At 40.6% G+C, this 20,626-nt stretch overlaps 1 protein-coding gene across 7 annotated transcripts in view; it reads right to left on the bottom strand.

Moving 5' to 3' along the window:
- ctnnd2b (catenin (cadherin-associated protein), delta 2b) overlaps positions 1 to 20,626 on the bottom strand; it is a 135,503-nt gene that overhangs the window by 53,696 nt on the left and 61,181 nt on the right. For all 7 annotated transcript variants that reach the window (XM_058627597.1, XM_058627605.1, XM_058627589.1 and 4 more), the window contains 7 exons: positions 13,744 to 13,778; positions 8,443 to 8,559; positions 5,317 to 5,468; positions 4,212 to 4,385; positions 2,389 to 2,534; positions 1,422 to 1,663; positions 161 to 292 (listed from right to left, as the gene is read on the bottom strand). In XM_058627597.1, the coding sequence (XP_058483580.1) occupies positions 161 to 292; positions 1,422 to 1,663; positions 2,389 to 2,534; positions 4,212 to 4,385; positions 5,317 to 5,468; positions 8,443 to 8,559; positions 13,744 to 13,778 (998 nt within the window). The remainder of the gene's footprint in view (positions 1 to 160; positions 293 to 1,421; positions 1,664 to 2,388; positions 2,535 to 4,211; positions 4,386 to 5,316; positions 5,469 to 8,442; positions 8,560 to 13,743; positions 13,779 to 20,626) is intronic.

The following is a 20,626-nucleotide window of genomic DNA, read 5'->3' as shown; positions in this document are numbered from 1 at the left end:
TCTATTTAGGCTATTAAGATTTTCAAAAACTTTCAAGGATTTCAAGGACCCTTGGAAATCCTGATATTCCCTTTGCCTGGGATTCAAATCTTCTTCAACTCCCATAAACAAATCACTTCTTCATTCTCCCCCAGCCTCTGACATCCCTGTGTGTGTTTACCTTGTCCTCTAAGGCCAGGTTTGGTGTAGACTCTGTCTTCATAGATGGGGTCGATGTGGTGCTCAGGAGACTGCAGAGGCCGCAGCTCAGCGCCCAGGTGACTGAGCTGGCTGCTGTAGGAACCTCTGGAGCCTGGAAAAACACAGAGGGTTACATGAAACGACAGATGGGAAGATGGATAGTGGAGAGAGCATGTACAGGCCGAGTAGTCAGGGGATCATCAATGGGATCAGTAAGTGAGACAAATTAGATAGCAAATAATTCTGAAGCCACTGAAGTGAGTTTCTGAATTTTGGATGACTTCATAAAACATTTACGGACGGGGGAGGCTTTCATGTTTTCTGCTCTTTAAATTTTTAAAATGCCAGACGAATCCATTCATCAGTCTTCAGAGTCCCTCATTTATCATCATCATTTAAGCAGCACATTACGGGAATAGCTCGTCGCTGAATTTGGTAATTCAGTGCACAAAAATCACACACACACAGGTAAATACACAACAATCAAATATTTATACGACAAATGATTCAACAATTATAGATTTTCCTTCAGATAACTGACATGACCAAAAAAAAAACATTATTACTACTGTGGCTGGTCATAACAGCTTTTAAACACATTGTTATTTATATGAAATGATGGAATTAAACACATTTAAAAAGATACTTTCAACCTAGAAGCCGAAGTCTGGCACAATTTGAAACAGAATAAATTATCTTTGTTGGAAATGGAAATCTAATCCATGATTGTTTTAATAATCCATAAATACATTTTCAATAAAACCTCCAATCAAATGAAGCATAAAAAGTTTGGTATTGTGTGTTTTATGGTCTTAAATCTGGGTCCACACATTTTAAATTACGTTCAACATTTCAAATTGTCAGTATCTGACTTCAATTTACGTTTTTTTTTGTAATAAAATATAAAAGGAAAAAGTTAAAAATCCTTGTTTTTAAAATGTAAAAATACTAGATACTCAAAGTGCTTAGAAGAAATCATTTGAATACATAAGTTAAATAAAGAGTGGGTTCCCACAACATTTAACTATAAAAAATTAACATAAAGCAACTATTTTATTGATTTATTAATGTATGTCCCTGGTAAAACATGGTCAAAATGAACTTTAAAACACATTTAAATTTTGGTTAAAAAATATATTTCCCTCACAAATTCATGCAGCTATTGTTGTTAGAAAAACAAACAAAAATTAATTGAAATGAACACATGAACACAGAGTAATAATAATAGAACGTGTCTTGACCTCTACCGCCCAGGCTCCCAGGCCTCTGCAGGGTTGCGTTGGCGTAAAGCTCGTGGGAGATCTTGTACGTCTCGGCTCCGATGTGGTGCAGCATGCGTTTGGGCGACAGCGTGGCGTAGCTTCCCACCGCCGAGCTGAGCTGGTGCAGCGGCGACGACCCGTGGTTCCCTCCCGGCGACGCCGCCATGGGGAGCGGCGAGGAGGAGCCGCCCGACGCGACCATGTTGATGGGCGATGACGTGCTGGAGCGAGAGAGATGAAGAGAGAAAGTGTTTCAGTTATCGTCATAGTCCGTTTTTACTGTAAAGAGTGACATCTAATGGTGAGACTGCAGATTGCAACAAATGGAAGACTCCGCCCACTTTTTCTATTGACTACAGCAACATATGTAAACATGTGTAACTTCCGTGTGTCACCACACTCATATTTCGGAGAACCGGGGTTCATTCCTTAACCTAAAGTCCTCCTTCAACGTTTTGTTTCGGTATCTTAATATGTCACTGTTTCGGAGAGCCAGGGTTACCTTAACCTAAAATCATCAATTAACAATTATTTTTCTATCTTTCTACCTTACTTGTGTTTTCAGAGAACCAGGGTTCATTCCTTAACCTAAAGTCCTCTTTCAACATTTTGTTTTGGTCCCGAACTCACTTATGTTTCAGAGAACCAGGGTTAATTCCCTAACCTAAATTTGACTGCCCTCTAGTCGTGCTGTGAAAGCCGTCACGCAGACATGAAAACAAAACACCGCTGTAGCACATCTGTCGAGCACAAAGCTTTTGTTCCGGTAACAAACTACAGAGAAAACAGAGTTCTTCAAAGCCCATAATCCCATCATGATTTGAACTAATTGGTGTGTGATTGGTATTGATCATCAACCATCAAGTCGTTCCCTTACAAATAAATTGTTTTTGTGCTTCTGGGACCAGTGAAACCCTTTTCTCCCTCCTTATTAAATCAAACTGACCTGTAGGACTTGGCGAGTCGGCTCGGTGACTGTTTGGGCGACGACACTCTCTGTAGCGTGGCGTAGCTGGGCATATCAGAGGAGGCTGAAGCCAGGCGCTGCAGCTTAGTGGGCGATCCCACTGCCTGCAAAGGGGAGCTGACACGCTGTAAAAGAGGAGTTGTACTTGTACTAAAAGGGAATATGAATCACTTTAAATATTTAAACATTCACCCACTCTTCTTATTTCATATCATTATTTTCACAGAGATGAACAACTTTCCCCCCGGAGCGGGAAAAACCAGAGACACTTTTAACCCTGCGATGAAGAGGTTGGAGTTATCAGACAAAAACATTAAAAGGATGAACCCGAACTTTTAAAACCACAGACACTTGGAATGAAAGTGAGGGCAACGTGCCGCCAAAATAAAGTTCCTCCAGATTTCTCGACACGGATTCTCACTTTGTGCCAGAAAAGTTGAAGAAATATTTACTGAGGTGTCGTGTTTGCAGAGGCGAAGGTATAATTTTAAACACTCCGTTAATTAGGATGAGTGGTCAAGATGTGCTGAAGAGAGGTTTCTGCCAAACAAGTGGACGTCTGTGTTACATCTTTTTAAATTAATCCAAAGACATGATGAACGTGGGTCTATTAAAATTCTAAAAGCTCTGAGTGTGAGAAATTACTTCATCATTGTCCAACAAAGGTAAGTCATCACCTTAGAGGCCGGGATTTAATACAAGTACAACCGACCTCATACAAGCACCTGCTTACAAACCTTTTAATCCCATTGTACTCATTGTGAGAAAGATACTGGGTCAGCTTTTTGCGCCAGTTGCTACCATGATAGCAGTAAAACAGCTTAGATGAGGAGTGGGCACAGTTTACAGTCCGTGTGTACAAAGCAACAGATACTTAACCAGGAACCTGCTTTAGAGACCTAAGATAGTTGTCCAGTTTCCTCCCACAGTCCCCAATATGGGGATAAGGTAAATTGGACACTCTAAATTGTCAGCTGAGATTGGCACAGCACCCCCCGTGACCCTCAAGTGATTCACAGAGATAAGCAGTAGCTGTTTATACAAAGTCGTGTTTTGTTGCTTCATTAGTAATTGCAGTAATATTTGCTTCTTGTACTAAGTGGACGAATGCTGTGGTTTCCGTTGCATCTGCCGTTTACACTATTTTTCCAAAGTGGGAGGGACATTTCAGTCACATGATTACGCTCCTCTTTTATTCACTTAAACTGTTTCCACGTCTATCTTTTAGCGTTACGCCAACTTTTCCAGTGCCTATATTGCCATATACAGGTTTTGACAACTTAGCAAAAAGGTTCACCGGATAAAATCGATGCCTGCTTAAGCCTACGATAACTTAACGTTATGTTTCAGATTTGGTAAACTACTCACCAAAGTCCATAGAGAAAACTAGCAGGAGCTGCTGGTCTACTGCCAAGTCCTCCTGACTCTTTTTCTCAGTCACACTTAATAAAACTATATATTTTTTTGAGACACAGCCAGGATAGAGGCCAGGTCGAAGTAAACTCTGTCAGCATGTGATTGAATCCCTTATCTGAACGTGTCTTACAGTATTAAAGTTCACCACATTCCCCCAGAAACAGCTTCAGTGCTTCATGGGAATTTATGTGGAACTAAATGTTTTTCTTCAAATAGGCTGAGATGAGTTGACTGTGAAGGATAAAGCATACGAGTGCCTGATACTTCATGTCTTGCAATGTCTTCCTGTTTCTCCTCATGTGTCACGTATTTCCTTTAATTTGTCATCAATCTGAGACGAAGAAGAAGAATCCATCAAACCAGTAATGTCTTCAGGGATTTTCTACCTGAGCAGGTAACGTGGCACAGGAGTAGTACATGGATGGTCCAACAGGTGCAGGTCCACCGTCACTGGGCATGTGGAAGGCGCTGCCATGAGCCTGCTGGGCAAATGAGTCTCTCTGGGACTGCGACGGAGAGTCTGTCGCCGCTAACTGGGCAGCTGCACGGCTGGATGTCACCTAGAGAGGGACAGATGTGCGGTGATGAGAGGAGTGAGGGGAAAGCAGGAGGTCAGGTAATGAGAGAGAGAGGGAGAGAGAGAGAGAAGTACAAAGGCATGTAAATGAAGGAGGATGGAAGAAAGGTGAAAGAGAGATAAAACGAGAAGAGTGAGACAACACGGAGAGGGGACAGGAGATGGAGGAGGAGGAGGAGGAGGAGAAAAGTGTACCTCGGGATATTCTGCCGTATAAATTTGTTTAGCACAGCCCTGGGGGAGAAGTGAGTGTTAAGTGACCAAACGAAGGAAGGGAATATGAGCTACTGTCCCCGCCCACAAAACTCAAAATGAAATTTGAAGTAGAGAATTGGAGGAAGATTAAGAAACTGAGAAGAAAATGCGGAGCATTTGTAAATGCTCCGTCTTTATTCCACAATGAGAGTTGATGTTTGAGTCTGAAGACTACCATCACCAAATTCATTCAGTTACATCTGAATGGATACACAAATCTTAGTGGGAAGTGAGTGTTGAAGTGGAACTATGGAGGATTTTTAGCCTAATTCAACAGTTTCGGAGTCATGGTGATGCTTGAATGTCTTGTTGTGGGAAGACTGTCTGCACTGTCCCCCTACTGTCTGTTAACGGAGAACCAAACTTGCAAGATCAGGAGGTCTCACAAAGTCTCGGCTCGAACGGAAAAACACGCACGCAATGATCAAGGCATTGATAGCGCTATTTTAGACGTTCACTACGGCGGAAAAGAAGCAGAGTGAACCGCTGTCGGAGGGAGTGAGGCGTCGGCAAAACGATTGAAAACAAAATCATGTGAGGTTAAAAACATAAATAATGGATGGATGTTTGTAAAAAAAATATGTACTCCGAAACTGTAGGGGGAGCTCCGTAGAGAAAAAGGCAAAAAAACGTGATCAGACTTTAATGTGTGTGTTTACCTGGTTGTAGCTGTGAACTGCTCCTCCAACTTGCCCACTGCGACCTGTCACCGACTCCCCGAGTATGAGGCCTTGGTTACTATGGTAACCAGCTCCCGCATAGGCATCCTGGTTGTTGAGCTGTAGAGCACTTTGCGACAGGAGTCCTTGTCCTGATGTGAAAGGGGGGGGGGGGGGGGGCAAAGAAGAAGAAGAATTAAAAGTCAAAAACCTAAACACGTACATGTTTGGTTTCAAGCCGATATTTATCATCACAAAAGCACACGGCGTGGCCTTGAAGGTGTTTTCCAACACTTCACGTCATACAGTGCTCTGAAAGAATAAATGTGAAGACAGCAAATCTCTGCCAGTTTATAGCAGACCTTGAATGATGAGAAGAAAGAGAAGAGAAGAGAAGAGAAGAGAAGAGAAGAGAAGAGAAGAGAAGAGAAGAGAAGAGAAGAGAAGAGAAGAGACGGCTGAAAGCTGTAATTAAATTAGAACTCCTTGTCCTCCTCTGTGAGACACCCATTTGCTTTTTTGCCCACTCTGTTATTCCAGGCTCTCTCGACTCTTTTCCTTTTATGTTCTGTGACCCTTAAATCTCACTCTGTTCCTGAGCTCCATTTAAAACACACTCCTCCCTTTTGTCTTCCTGTCTCACTCTCTCCATCACTTGCTTTCTTGCTGCCTTTTTACTTATTTGACCCATTTTTCCACCTACTCCACATCCCTGTGTATACGTCAACACTGTCATGAATGTAGAAAGTGTCACTGACCTGTTGTGATTATTTGTGATTATGGATCATAGTGGAGTCAGTGTTTTATTAAAGTCGGCAGCTCACAGCAAATGCAGTCACTCTGCATAAGCACATCAAAAACTAAAGACGGACCAAAGTGAAAACTCACTTCAAGTGCAACAAATGGCTTTCGTGTGCACTTTGAGAATCAACTGTGCATTATTTAAAACATGAGGTACAGATGAAGTTTACTAGGTCAAGGCCTCCATGTCCAATACACACAAGCAAAATGCAATGGATGGATGGGAGTTTTGCAGAGTATAATAACATGAAAGGCCTCATAAATAAATACATTAGCTCTCAAATGGAAAACACTGAAGGCTACATGGACAGGGAAAGTGTGTGTGTGTATTCTCATTTTACCTATCTATCTATCTATCTATCTATCTATCTATCTATCTATCTATCTATCTATCTATCTATCTATCTATCTATCTATCTATCTATCTATCTATCATTTTAGCGAGCAAACTATCATTTTATCAAGCAAGCTATCATTTTAGTAAGCAAGCTCTTATCTTAACCATCACAACTAATTGCCAAATCTTAACCCTTAACCTAAATCCAATTCCATCAAAAAGCCCCTTAAAGTGAGGACCAGACAAAATGTCCTCACTCTCTAAATGGGCTTTTTTTTTGAAGAAGAAGATACACTAACAAGTACACACTTAGACACACACTACTTAGGCTACTTCTGCTTAGGCCTGGGTCATGCTTCCCATGTCTGCTATGGTATTATATTACACATATTATGTTTATATTATATATAACTTTAATAATATCATCTGCCTATGTCTTTGGAGGTGCTCGTGGACCCTCTGCAAACGTACTCGAGAACCTCAACAGTTCATGACCCTCCTGAACCACACATGCTAATGCTAAAGTGACGTCAGCCCTCATTTTAGTATGAATGGAAGTGCAACAGCTACATATAGAATGTGCAAAGTATGACCCAGATCTGAACGATCATGCGCATGAACACACAGCACATCTGCATATACAGTAGGTGCATGAATTCCCAGAGAGAGTCACTCGAGCTCATTCATCTGGGTTTTTTCTTTTTTCTTTAAGGCACACACAGGAAGTCAAGTGAGTGGCTTTTCTTCACGCCCACCCTCTTCTATTGACATATTTAAATATTTAATCAGGCGTCTATTTTTAGGTTGCTATTGGAGGCAGTTGGGAGGAAGAGAGATAGAGAGTGAGAGAGAGATGACTGCATGAAAATAGCTGTGTCTATCAAAGTCATATACACAGATATTAACATGCACACCGACACACAACAGCAGGCTGACGCATGAAGGCACTCAGCATTCACCACTGCTGTGACCACACTTCATCTGCTCAGCTTGACTGTGTGTGAGGTCCAAAAAAAACGAACAATCTGGGTCCCACAACATAAAAGGTTTTTTTAGGGTTTAGGGTTTAGGCTAGCGTAAGGCTTAAGGTTAGGCACTTAGTTGTGATGGTTAAGGTTAGGGTAAGGGGCTAGGGAATCATTATGTCAATATGTATCCTCACTATGGTATAAAAAAAAGTTGTCTTTTCTACTGTCTACTTGTCACGACCAGTAGTCCTCACGGAGACCAAAACCTGGTTCATTTCTGAGGAAGTGGTTAAAGTTTAAGTTTAAGTTTAAGTTTAAGTTTAAGTTTAAGTTTAAGTTTGAAGTTTGAAATTTGAAATTTGAAAACTTGAAAAATCTTAGCCCTAAAAAAAAAACAAAAAAAACGAAGACGTCCATGTGACGTAAACCTCGCCGCAGACAGCAAACACTAAACATTAACATCAGCTTCAGTTGTACTCACTACAAATAATGGAATTAAATATGCATCCATATTCATAATATAAAATAAGTCCTTTATTAGATCCACAATGAGCGTCTAATAAACATAAATAAATAATAAAGATGCATTTTTACATCTATGAATATAGGTATTTATAATTAAAAAAGTCACTATAAAAACGGTATGTTAACACAGATATTCACAGCATTGAATCATAATTCTACACTCTATCTGGACCTCCCTGAATTTTAATGGAATTTCCCACCACTGTGGGAATGTATAATGTGAATGAATGTCCTCACAAACATGGAAGTACAAACGTGTGTGTGTGTGTGTCAGCAGGCCAGCTGACACCTCAGCTAGCATAGATTAGCATATCAAACCAACAGCACGTCTCTGCATGTCTCCTGACACCTACTTCTTTCCCATGAGGTTAACTACTGAAGAAAAGGCATGAGTGCAGGGTGAAGCTGAAAAGAAACCCCAACACTCTATGCTTGAATGTAAATGTGAGGAGGAAAAAAGAGCAAGGAGAGAAAAGAAACTCTGGACATTCTTACTGTCTCCTGCCGAAGTGTCCTGTGAGTCCAAGATGCCTGACTCCTGAAGTGATCGAATGCAGGAATCCACCAGCTCCAGGCCTGTTGTCAACTCCTCTTCTATGTCCTTCTGTCCATCTGTATGCACAAAGACATGAAGCAAACCACAATGAAAATAACAGGACACAACATACACACTAGTGGCCCACTAATGTCATTTCTCTTTTCTGTTTCTAACCCTTTCCTTAACCATTTCCATTTGGAGATAATAAGGGGTTAAAGGTTGTATGATTCATCATCAGGAGACTACGATGGCTTTTACATGAGCAGATACAACATGTCTCTATAGGTCCATAGTCACACATATGCAAGTCTAAACCTTCAAGTCTCAAGCGAGTTCAAAGTCATTCTTGCAAGAATCAAGCAAGTTACAAGACAGGAAGCATGAATATAGATCAGGCATGTCCGTGGGACAATCACGGTCCTCGGTAAGCTTTGGTTTTATAATGTATTATTTATGGCCTGAAACGGAGCGGGACAGAAAATCAGTTTTGGTCATATGTCCCCATTAGTTCAGCTGGTATTAAGTTTTTATGTTATCTGACTCCAGCTGTGAAAGAAAGGGAGAATGTTTAAATTTTTTCACTCCTGCGTGGCTTAGATTTGACATTTAAAAATGATAATTGTGAGAATGAAAATAATATAATTATAAAACAGGGCATTTGTTTGTAACTTTTACTGAGTAACTTTCAAAAAAAAAAAAAAAGGTCTGAAGGGACCATTGACAAATCTGGCCCTTGTTAAAAAAATAAATAAATCAGGGACACCCCTGATATAGATGATTATAAATCATAATATATATATGATTTTCCAGATATTCCACATTTAAATATGCAAAAAAAAAAAAGGACAGTAATTTTGAACTGCTAGAGTTTTGTCAGTAACAGAAACACTTATGGAATATTTTCATTTTCTCAAATATTTAGCGGTTAACGTTGCAATTTGTTGTGGAAACACAGAAAACGCTGGGTGTCTGCTTTTGCGGGCTTGCGTACAAACCTGGCAACCGGGTTACACCAACACCACTATGATTCCATTCCATTCGACACTTCAAATCACAAGGCAGCAAAAAAAGCAGACACCCAGTGTTTGAGTCGAGTCATTTCACCAACGTGAGTCAAGCAAGTCTCACATCCTCAAATTTGCGACTTAAGTCACATGACTCGAGTCCCCGACCTCTGTGTCTTTCAAAGGCTATAGTCATTGTGGACATGCTAATTGTGCCGACTTTCCACAACCTAAAAATATGAAAAATACAAAATAAAAACAGCGACAAAGTCCGTAGAAATCACCTGCTTTGCTAACTTGCTTAACACGCACTAAGATTGATTATGTTTCATTGATAAGGTTATTCGAATTTCTGTCCATCCTATGTGTTTAAATTTGCTTGAAATTAGAAAAAATTGTATGTTTTTTATGGACAGTACGATTTTCAGAGACATATGAATGTGCTTTTATTTAATAAAAACAGAAAAAGAAGCAGAGCCCGGGTTTATTCCACCTGCTTAATAATCTCAATTTAAATGTCATTTTCTGCCACATATTATTCACCCCTAAAAACATTTGGAGCCTAAGTCAGAAACAAATTGGTTGTCTGCTCTGCAGCCAAGGCCTCTCTGATTATCTCACAGTCGAGCCTAAAGACGCTCAGGTCGGGTTCTGTCACGCCATTTCAAGTTCTGTTAGTGAAACATTAGTCCAATGGAAATGCATTGTAATTTCATTTCATAATAAATAGGTGTTTTTAACGTGTAAGCCTAATTACGGATTATGTAAACAGTTATCAGTGGTTACAGTTCAATAAGAATTGAACTAAGAAGAACTGATGAGTCGTTCTTGATGAAGTTTATAACACATACAAGTGCTGGTGGTAACTCTACGATGATAATGATAACTTCTGTCATTTCCTGTAACCATAAATAAAGGCTGTGTTACACTCAGCTTACTCTAACGCCGGGTTCACACGGCACGTCTTTATTTCCAGCGCTAATGTTGACAAATTAGTGTTCACACTTTACGCGTGAGACACGTGTCTCGTTTTAGGGCGTCTTGCCTATTTTTAAACGTGTGACACATGTGATTCCTGGCAAAAAAATAGACAGAGAAAAGATGCATTGAAGACATTGACATTCTACTGGTGACACCTTTCACTGTGTTGAGGCTAATTTAAAGTTTTTTTTTATTTTATTTTACAAGCTACTGACTCAATGCTTTTTTTCATGTTTTTTAAGTGTTATTGCAAAAGTTTTATATGAGAAGTAGTAAAAAGCCAAAGTCAGTGGCTCTTATTTTGAAAGCCAGGTTGAAAGGAAGTGGTGCTATATAAGATTGGCTCAGTGACTATTGTGTATGCAGGAAAAACAAGTCCAGAAACAGTTTAAGGTGAATAAATAACCGCTCGGTTATAGTAATAAAACCAAAGAATCGTGTTTGAGCAAATTTTGAGTCATGAAATGTACATATTTGATGGTTTATTTTATGACATTTTAGAGTTAAGCAGAGCTTCGCCTCCGGCCTAAACTTTGCTACAAATTATCAACAACGACAAAAATAAGGGAGGATTTATTCATGCATCATTGCAAAGTAAAATGTGATAGTAAGCTTTGTGTCAAAAGGAAAAAAAAACGAATCACGTGGGATGGAGATCTATAGGCAGCGGCCTTGGATAGCAGGCCATTTGTCTGTCAGAGGGAGGCTGATAACACGCCCAGTGTCTTCAAATCAGTTTCGTGGAGTTTTGCCAAAGAGGGTAAAAAACCTTAAAAATGAGCCTTGGGAGCGACATTAATCTCTCTGTGAGAGAGAGGCAGAGGAATGGTAATAGTAGAGGCCTTAGTGTGTGGATTTAGGAGGCTGATTTTATTGACTCCGACTGATGCAATTGCAGAACGATATTGATGCTGCTGGTGGAAAGATTTCCAGAGCAGTCTGCGGCATTACGCTGGATTTTTACTCTCACCCTCGCCCAAACTCATTTTTAATCCTGTTTGATCCAGAAGTGATGGGTTTTTAATGATTCTCCAGATCAAATAGTCTGATTGGAGCGAGAAAAAACTGTTCCCTTCTCACGGAGCAGATGGTTGAAGAGCTCGGCAGACACTGAAGGCCTGGTGTATGAGGCGCTCTGACCACAGACCTCCAGTCGCCTCTTTGTTAGCAGAGGTCAGCAACCCTGCACTCAGATAATCAATCTACTCTCAGCACCCTTCACATCTCGACAAGACTGAGAGGAGAGAGAAAAGATGGGGGGGGGGGGAAGACTTTCAGCTAAAATCCTGTCTAAGAACTTGTCCAGTCCAGAAGAGTGAAAAGTGTTCGGCTTCGACTTTGTAATCGTCTGAAGGCCTCATCGATTATTTTTGTCCTTCACTGAAAACATCTGGCACCACAAACTAAAGTAAAACTAAATGCACAGAAATAACTGCAAATGCTGTTTGACCTTTACTCGGCTGTCAGAAGAGCGTTTGGTTTGTGGGGAATCTGAGGGTCCGTTCACACCAGCCACGTTTAACCCTGGTGTGTTTACCTCCTTAGTACGATTTGTTTGGGTTGGTGCAGCCTGAGACCTCTCGTGTGGACCAAAGAACTCTGGTGTTTGCAAGTGACCTCTGGAGTGGTTCATCACTGGGGTGAACTCCATCCACAGTATTTACAGCGACAGCCTCAATGTTCTCATCTACATCCACATGTGAGGAGAAGGAAGAACCAGGACGAGAGTCGGTGATAAGGGGGGGGTTGGTCCATCTGCCGTGTCTAATGGTGCTTTTGCATGATACAATTGAAGCACTACATAGCTCGACTCGACTCAATGAGTGATAGTACCTGTTACCTGGTGCTTTTTTTGGTACATGCTCTGGTGAGGTTCTAAGCGAGCTGAGCCGATACTAAACTGTGACGTCAACACACTGCCAGCCACTGATTGGTCAGTGACGTCTGACACAAGAATCAAACCGCAGTCTGTCGACGAGGTGCAGACAAACTGTGTATGGTGGCTGACGAGAGGATATAGAGAGAGCTGGACCGAGCAAACCGGACTTGTATAAAATAACCCGTCCTATGAAGACTCCGCCGACGTTGAGGAGGTACTACGCAGTCATGGAAAAGTGTCAAGTAAACTTGCATATTTAGCACAGCATCGTCAGCATCAAGCACCACAAAGCCGCAGATTCTTGACTATGGGAAGGAGGTGTTTCTCTCATCCTCGGCAGTGTCAAGAAGCTAGACTTAGGACCTCCCAGACCCCGGAGGATGGACAGTTTAAGTTCTCTGATTCTGTTCTATTAGTGGTTCTCTTCCCAATTCTCTCAGCTCCTCACTAGGGAAAAGTGGACGAGAACACAGGAGCTAAAGCTGCTCCACCACGTCCACGCAACGGCCGCTCATCCCCAGGGCAGCAGGGAAGATGGACATGAACCTATGCCAATGCTCCAGTCTGAATATCTGACCGATAACTGAGCAGTATGATCTATATATTGATCTCATGACTTTGGTTTACAATTTATAGTGTGAGTCACCTTCACCAACCAAAACAGCTGAAATTAATTAATAATTGGGTTAAAACTCCAGCAGTTCTTGTAACTTTTACAAAGAATTGTCTGATTTAACGATTCAATATGTGAGTGTTTTGTGTATTTGTAGTTTTGTGCTGTACATGACTGTATATACTAGTACTTGTGTCTTCTGCTACAGTGACTTAACAGTAATTTCCTCGATATCTCCCCTTGTCATTATCCAATACATAACATCAAAGTGAAATGGCATTTCATGATAATCACAGACACAGAAACATGTACTTATCTTATATGACTGTGATTCATCAGTAATTTCCTGTATAACTCATCAGCAACATCGTATTATGCACACATTTGCTTTTATCTCAATACACTGTATGTTGTGAATTCCATAAATGTGCAATTTCGTTTGGAGGACAGAGAGAGTTTGTGTCAGAGGAAGATTTTTGTGAGTGAGATGATGAGGTTTATTATCTCTGGTGTAAACACTGGGGATTATTTGCAAATGCTGTTTTGACCTTTACTCGGCTGTCAAACAGGGGGTTTGGTTAATGGGAATCAGACAGACAGGAGAGTTCTTATTTTTGTTTTGGAGCCGAGAAGGGATTTGAATTCAACATGATAACTGCAGAAGTATTTCTTCAGTATGTTTTAAATGAATGATGGTTGGTTTTTGCAGTGGAAATGTTTATAAATAATGAAAACAACAGACAAAAACATATAAAGTATAAAGTTGTGTGAGGACTCTTACCTTGGTTGTTCCAGCGGAATTTTTCATCTGTTGAACTGTAAAAAGAAGAAAATGTAAATTAGAAAATTACAAAAGCACATTTTATAACTGTATATCATGCGCTATAGTGCTTTTTTTCTCTCCACCACTCGAGTGGTGAGTGTTTTTACAAGACCATGGTGCTGAGAAAAACGAAGAAATACATCAACATACTTAAATTACTGAAAATTAAGCTTTTTATGGTTATTATTTTGAAAAATTTATACATTTGATCCAAATACAGTGATTGCAAGAGGTTGCTAATAAGTAAGTTTTGTAATAATATATCAATATAATAATAGTTTGGAACAAAAGTAGTCACAGGCTTGGAGTCGCTGTCCATCTGGAACTCCGACAAAATAATTGTAAGCATCTAACTCTTAAACGTTACTTGGAGAAGACGGACAGCGCCTGTGACTACTTCTGGTCCATTGAGCTGTCACTCCAAAACTCAGTAGCCAATCAGCAGGCAGCTTCCTAAGCCCCGCCCATGGTCAGAATTTGAAACAAAAACCCGCGGCACAAAGAATGAAAAGTGAGAGAGCACAAAAGAGTCGGAGCAAACAAAATTCCCGATCATTGCAAACAAAACGTGTTTTTTCAAACAAATGCAATTTGTGTATTTTGGTTTTGTGGTTAATTTTTGTTTGCTCAATTCATAAAGTGTTGTTTGAAAATTAGTGCTTTCAAACGATTGATTAATCGCAATTAATCGCACATTTTTATCTATTCTAAATGTCCCTTGATTTCTTTTTGTCACATTATTTTTTCTCATTTTAATGCTCTTATCAACATAGAAAAGTGGATCGGCTTGCTTTATTGAGACAATATCTCTGTCACCCTGCATATTTTGAGATATTCCTCTTATTGTGAGAGCCGCACAATAATACAAGAGGCTGTGTATCACCCTGCAGTGCTGTCAATAAAGTGCCGTTCCTCAACGCAGACGGAGTCCCGTGGTTTAATGTGTTGTTGCTGTAACGAGCTAATCCGAGCTAAAGGAGCTAGCGGTCTTCGGGGGTCTGCCAGCTTGGTTGGTAACACAGCATATATCATTACTTGGATGTGTGGAGTGTGTCTGGAAATGATCCAGGCGCTCGCCATCCACTCAAAACTTAACGTTAGTCTACTACTCTCTGGCCGGCAAGCCCAAACAAGTGTGTGCAGTGTGCCTGTTGTGTTGTTTCCGGTCTAGCTAGATCCGGTGTGGTGTTGTAGTTTTTCTAACGTTACTAGTTGTTGCAACAGCATGTGAAAAAAACTACAAATGTAGTTTAAATGTGTTAAAAATTAGTTAAACTGACAGCACTATTGAAAATATTAACACAAACGTAATTCCATACATAAACAGCCACGCCAGATGCAACAAATCAGAGCACACTATGGGAATCAGCTCATTGACCTCTTGGTCCAGGAAACACAGGGAGTTGGTGTGTGTTTTTTGTTTTTTCTCTCTCCCCCCATTGAGTCTCTATGGCGCATCAATGAGATGTGACAGTATAATTAGTGGACCGAAGGAGAACTAATTGACAGTGTGATCAACTAGGCCGCTGCAGGTCACGCCACGGCACAGCACTTCATCACTGCTAATGATATAATGCTGTGTCCATGTGTGTAGGCAGCGGCGAGCACGGCCTCGTTTGTGTCCACACGCACCAGCTGGAGGACGCTAATGGATTTAAAGAGTCATCAATGGTGGGGGGAAAAATATGGTATCTTGTGTTTAATTGCGCTCGCCCTCTGCTGCGATTCGATAAGCGCTAAACTGTTACGCAATCCTCACAAACGTGGCTGCGAGTGAAGTTCCTACGACAGGATTATCTCCAAAGCCTTCAGCTATTTCTACGAGCTACAAAGGCTGACCTTGGGAAATTAGGGAGACAACAGCGAAGGAGCTTCTTGAGTGTGAAAGTCAAAGAGAAACAGGTCTAATCCTCCACTTTCTCCCAGAAAGGACAAGAACATTTCAAGGAAAATGGGAGCAACAGAACGTAAGTGTTTGTTGAGTATTCGCAGTTAAAATCAGGACACAGATATACAGTATACACCGCCCTGCCACAACAATACAACAGTTAGTTCCATCCAGGTGTGAGAGTAATTCCATGAGCGCTGGGATGTTTAACGGTCGTACCACTCCATTTCACAGGTGTTCATAATAATCACTAATTACAGCGACTGTCGGATGCTGTCATCCTACACTGTTCCAGAGTACGCTGAAAAGACGTCTTTTACCAGACATTACATTTGAGTTAAATTAGAAATAGTTGTCAGGAGAGGACGAGGAGAAGAAGCAGTGTGGTTCTGTGACATCAGTGAGGGAGAACATAGCAGTGAGTGGGCACAGCTAATATGATGGTGTGTTCCGGCTGAAGCTGAAGGAATTTCCAAATTGAGAAGGTGTTCCTTCAACGGGAACTCTGATTTCCAACTTCACCAACCTCGGCATGGGATTCCTGGACGTCTAATTGTAAAAAATATTCTACTACTTTCACTACTATTAATTGCACTTCTGTAATATTTGTTTCACATATATCTTCATATTTTTATCCGTGAACAAGCTGCTACTCAGTTTGCATGTGCAAAACCCTGAGTAGAGATTGTTATCGACTATCGCTATTGCTAACAGTGACTAGCCTGAGATACGGTTGTGTCCGTGTTTTTTCCCAGAATTCTCGACCAAGACACGGTCAACTTATAAACACTCCCAGTTCCAACCTCCAACTTCTGATATAACCCAGAGAATATAGCCAAAACCCATGGTTCTCAAAAGCCGGCAGCGCGTGAACGGGTATACAAGATATGAAAAAGTGCTGCACGTAGATGTGCTGAGTGAATAGGTGTGAATGTGAATACAGACCATTTAACTTTTTTATTATCTTTTGGATCTACAGGACAGGAACATGTACCACCAGAGGAAGCTTGCGTACCACTGGTGGTACATGTTCTGTCCCACTTTTATACCCGTTCACGCGCTGCTGGCTGTGTCTCACCCAGACTAGCGGAGCTGGGAATCGAACACTCAAACTTGCAGTTCAAAGACAACTCGAGCTTCCGTCGCCCCCACTGGAAACCATCTACTGATGGAGCAGTGAACTCGCCAGATTCATTCAAACAACCAAATAAGTAACTCTTAACTCTCTTATGACCATCGTGATATTCAAGCCGCCTGGATTTATTTAGATTTTATGGCTGTAGAATTGTCAAAAAAATACGTCTGCCCCTCTTTTCCCCATTGCGTAATTACGTGATATCACCGTAACGCTGCCGATTTGAGCTACAATTCCAATAATTCAGCAAATTGTAAATAAGGTAAAAGCTTTCAATTACGATACTTGAGCCCAATTATGACACAAAAAAAGGGAAGGCACTTCATGAGGCTTTTATTTTCAGCTGGAGAAAAGAGCAGATGAGTAGCATAATGTGCGACAATTTGAAATAATGATGAAGTCCGTGTGTGTGGTACGTTCTGACCTGGTATTTTCAGCTGCTTTAATGTTTTTTTTGTTATATTCCTGGAGGAAAATGGAAAGAACCAAAAAAAGAAAAAGAAAGAAAGGACAGAGAGGGAAAGAAACACTGAGGGACAGAGAGGAAGAACATGATATGCAAGTGGTGAGAGGGAGAAGAGAAGAGCTGCACAGACAGGTGGACAATAAAAGTGGGAATATAATACAGGGATAGAGAAAGAGAGAGAGAGAGAGAGAGAAAGAGGGGGAACCACAGAGGGCCAGAGTCAGAATATGACGGCGAGAGAGAGCGAGAGCTGCTAAATCCAATAACGTGGGTTTTAAAAGTGTGAAAGCCAGATATAGCAATGAAAATCCTGTCATTTTATCCGCCCAATAAACATATTCTGGTGGAACCCAGTTCACATAATCCATCTATTTCCTCACCTCACGTAGAGTATTCTCCCTTATCTGTTCTGTCCACAACGGCCTTCAGATAACAATAATAATAATAATAATACTAAAGCCACTCATACAGACAAATGAACAAAAACAAGACAAACAAAAAAGACGTGAAGCAAAGGTCTTCTTTCAGCTTTCAGAAACTACCACTGCATGTATTGTTTGTGTCCATGCTGATTTTGATTTAAAAAGATTACGCCACACTGTGGTTGTTCATTTACTCAGCACTATGAGGCAGACTTAAGACAAAATAATGAAATAAATATGTGTGTGTATGGAAGAGGATTAGGGCCACATGTGAACACTTTTTTGGAAATATTTATATTAAATAAAAATCTGAATTTTTTTTCTTTAAGATAAAAATAAGAATTCAGTGAGTTATTTTCTCAGAATTCTGAGATTTAAGTGATTTAAGTCAGAATTCTGAGAAAGAAGAAGAAGCCAGAATTCATCCAAGTCAGCTTTCTGAGGTTAAAGTCAATTCTGAGATTTTTTTTTGGACATTTTTTATCTGCTGTGGTAAATACGCCACTGCTGCTAACAGCTGAGGATGATTTCTGTCCTCCATTTACTCTGCAAAATAAAATAACATCACTGTCATTGTCTTTTGATTAGAAAAGACGACATGGACGCAGGCCAGGCAGCACTCACAATGCCCTCTGCTAGACAACCTGGTACGCACTTCAAACAGTCTGACTTACTTTGAGGCTCCATATTTTGAACTTAAACAGGTTTATGGTTATCAGATTAATAATATTTGCATCCCTCGCGATTAAAACACATCACACACACATATTTGAGGGTAATAAATTACATTTTTTACCATAAAAACCGTCCTAAATGTTCAACCTGAGCCATTTTATCCCTGGAATTAATAAGATATTCTGATTCTGATTCTAAATGTCACATGCTGGACCTTTGAGAGAAAACACAGCGGTGTGCTACCAAAGGAGATATATGGCTCATATTATTGAAATGAAACTCCAGGTGTGATGTTCTGGGATGTTCTGCTGCCATTATTTTCAGTGACTGTTCAGAAAAGCCACATCATCTAGTCAGAGGACAAGGTCCGGGGACATCACTGTGGGGCTATTGTGGACCCTTCATTACAGTCTGAGTCAGAAGACGGAGCGTCCCAGTGTGTTCTGTGGCTACGTGCTTTATCTCACCTGGTCACCTGACGTTTGCCTAATTGCGTATTATGCTGGAATAATGAGGAACTGTTGCTGCTTTTGTGCAAGTATTATCTACAGCTGCTGTATCTCATGCAGAGAGAGAGAAGGAGTCAAGTGTCAACAGCCTCGGGAGACTGTTGAACATTATGACTCAGTGAATACCATAAAGAGCAGAATACATGGCAAGATAATGGAGGAATGACATAGTAGAGGATTCTTTTAATGGAAGGATTTAAGAATTCAGGGGTCATGGAGCCACGAGGGACCCTGAAAATTTGATATGGCATCAATATTTGATACCAATTTGTTCAACCCATTTTAACAAGAAATGATGGTATAATTCTTTAGTTTCAGCTGGTCTGCTCTCATACGTTGTCCTTTCTCCTTTGGGGAATAAACTCCATCTGTGGTGGAAATGTCCTGTGCGTCCAGAGACAGCCAAACACGAGCACAGTTAGATCTCGGTCAAACAGCACGCTGCATGCTTATTAGCTCACTGACACTGATGAGATTAACTCCTTAGGTGCCACAGTTTCAGTTAGTTATTCAACTAGAGGCAGAGCGGCTTTCTATATGTGGCAGCCGTGGAATAGAATATCAAATCTGTTCAGTCTTATTCATGGTTTAAAAAGGCTAGTGAGGAATAAAAGACAAAGAATTGACTTGATAATACGTTTTTTCTTGTTGTATTTTACGTAATCTCTGTTTTATTTGTTTTTTCTGGATAAAAAGTTACTTAATCACGTGAGAAACAGTCCATATCTTTAACTTCTCATCTTTACAAAAGCATACAAAGGAGTTACTGTTTTGAAGGTGACGCGTGATAATGTTCCATCACATTTTAAATCTATGAATACGACAGGAAAACCGCAATTAGATATTCTCTCAAAATCATTTATCCTTAATACTCGGCCCAAAATTTTGGTCAATACCACAAAAGTATTGATACCCATGAGCAACTAGAGCATGATGTTATTGCAGCATTGCATTTACATTACAACAATATTCCCACGACAGACATGCTCTACTTGGCAGCTAGAAGCAGAATATCAGAGAGTCACACTTCCTCGTGATGTAACAGTAACTGCTAACAGCTAAATCGTGTTTATAGAGCATGCAATGGGATTAACACAATGACTGGCCGGCTGACAAGCACTAATTCAGTCAATCGGTCAATCAAGGACATTTGCATTTGTAGAGCTGGCTGTTGTCGAGGTCCGGCCAAAAAGAGTAAATATTGAGCACATAGAGAAACTTAATGGTAATGGAATTTTCCCTTAGTTCTTCCCTTTGCTATGGTCTGCAATCATGCACAGGAGCAAAAGTCCTGGTGAAAACTTCTTGTACCACAATCATGTTATATTCTACAGGTCTACTTGGCTCTACTCTACTCGGTTTGGTATCAGTCACGTCGTTTTCCATGACTTCATAGTTCCTCCTCAACATGGGCGGGGTCATTATAGCATGGCTGCGTGTAACTGACGTGAAGATGTTTCATATGCGACACAAACAGTGGTGGTCAAAGCAGTTGTTTTCGGTGTAACTGAATCATCAGAATCAGTTGATTTGTTCACAGAATCGTTGACGGTCACTCAACTGAAATAAAACTGAACGGGTTGTGATTCGGCTCACGATCGCCGACTTTCAGCAGTGCTGTTGCTAAATACACCAGACTCCTCTGTTAAATATTGACATTTTAGACATTTCCTTTGTTTTCAGAAATTTTAGCTGATCTACAGTTCGGCATGGTTCGGTTTGGTTCTTGTGTTGGACGTTGCACTC

This window comes from Solea solea, chromosome 1, assembly GCF_958295425.1.
Source record: "Solea solea chromosome 1, fSolSol10.1, whole genome shotgun sequence".
Taxonomy (NCBI): Eukaryota; Metazoa; Chordata; class Actinopteri; order Pleuronectiformes; family Soleidae; genus Solea; species Solea solea.
The sequence above is the reverse complement of the archived record's forward strand: the minus strand, read 5'-3'. Positions and strand labels throughout refer to the sequence as shown.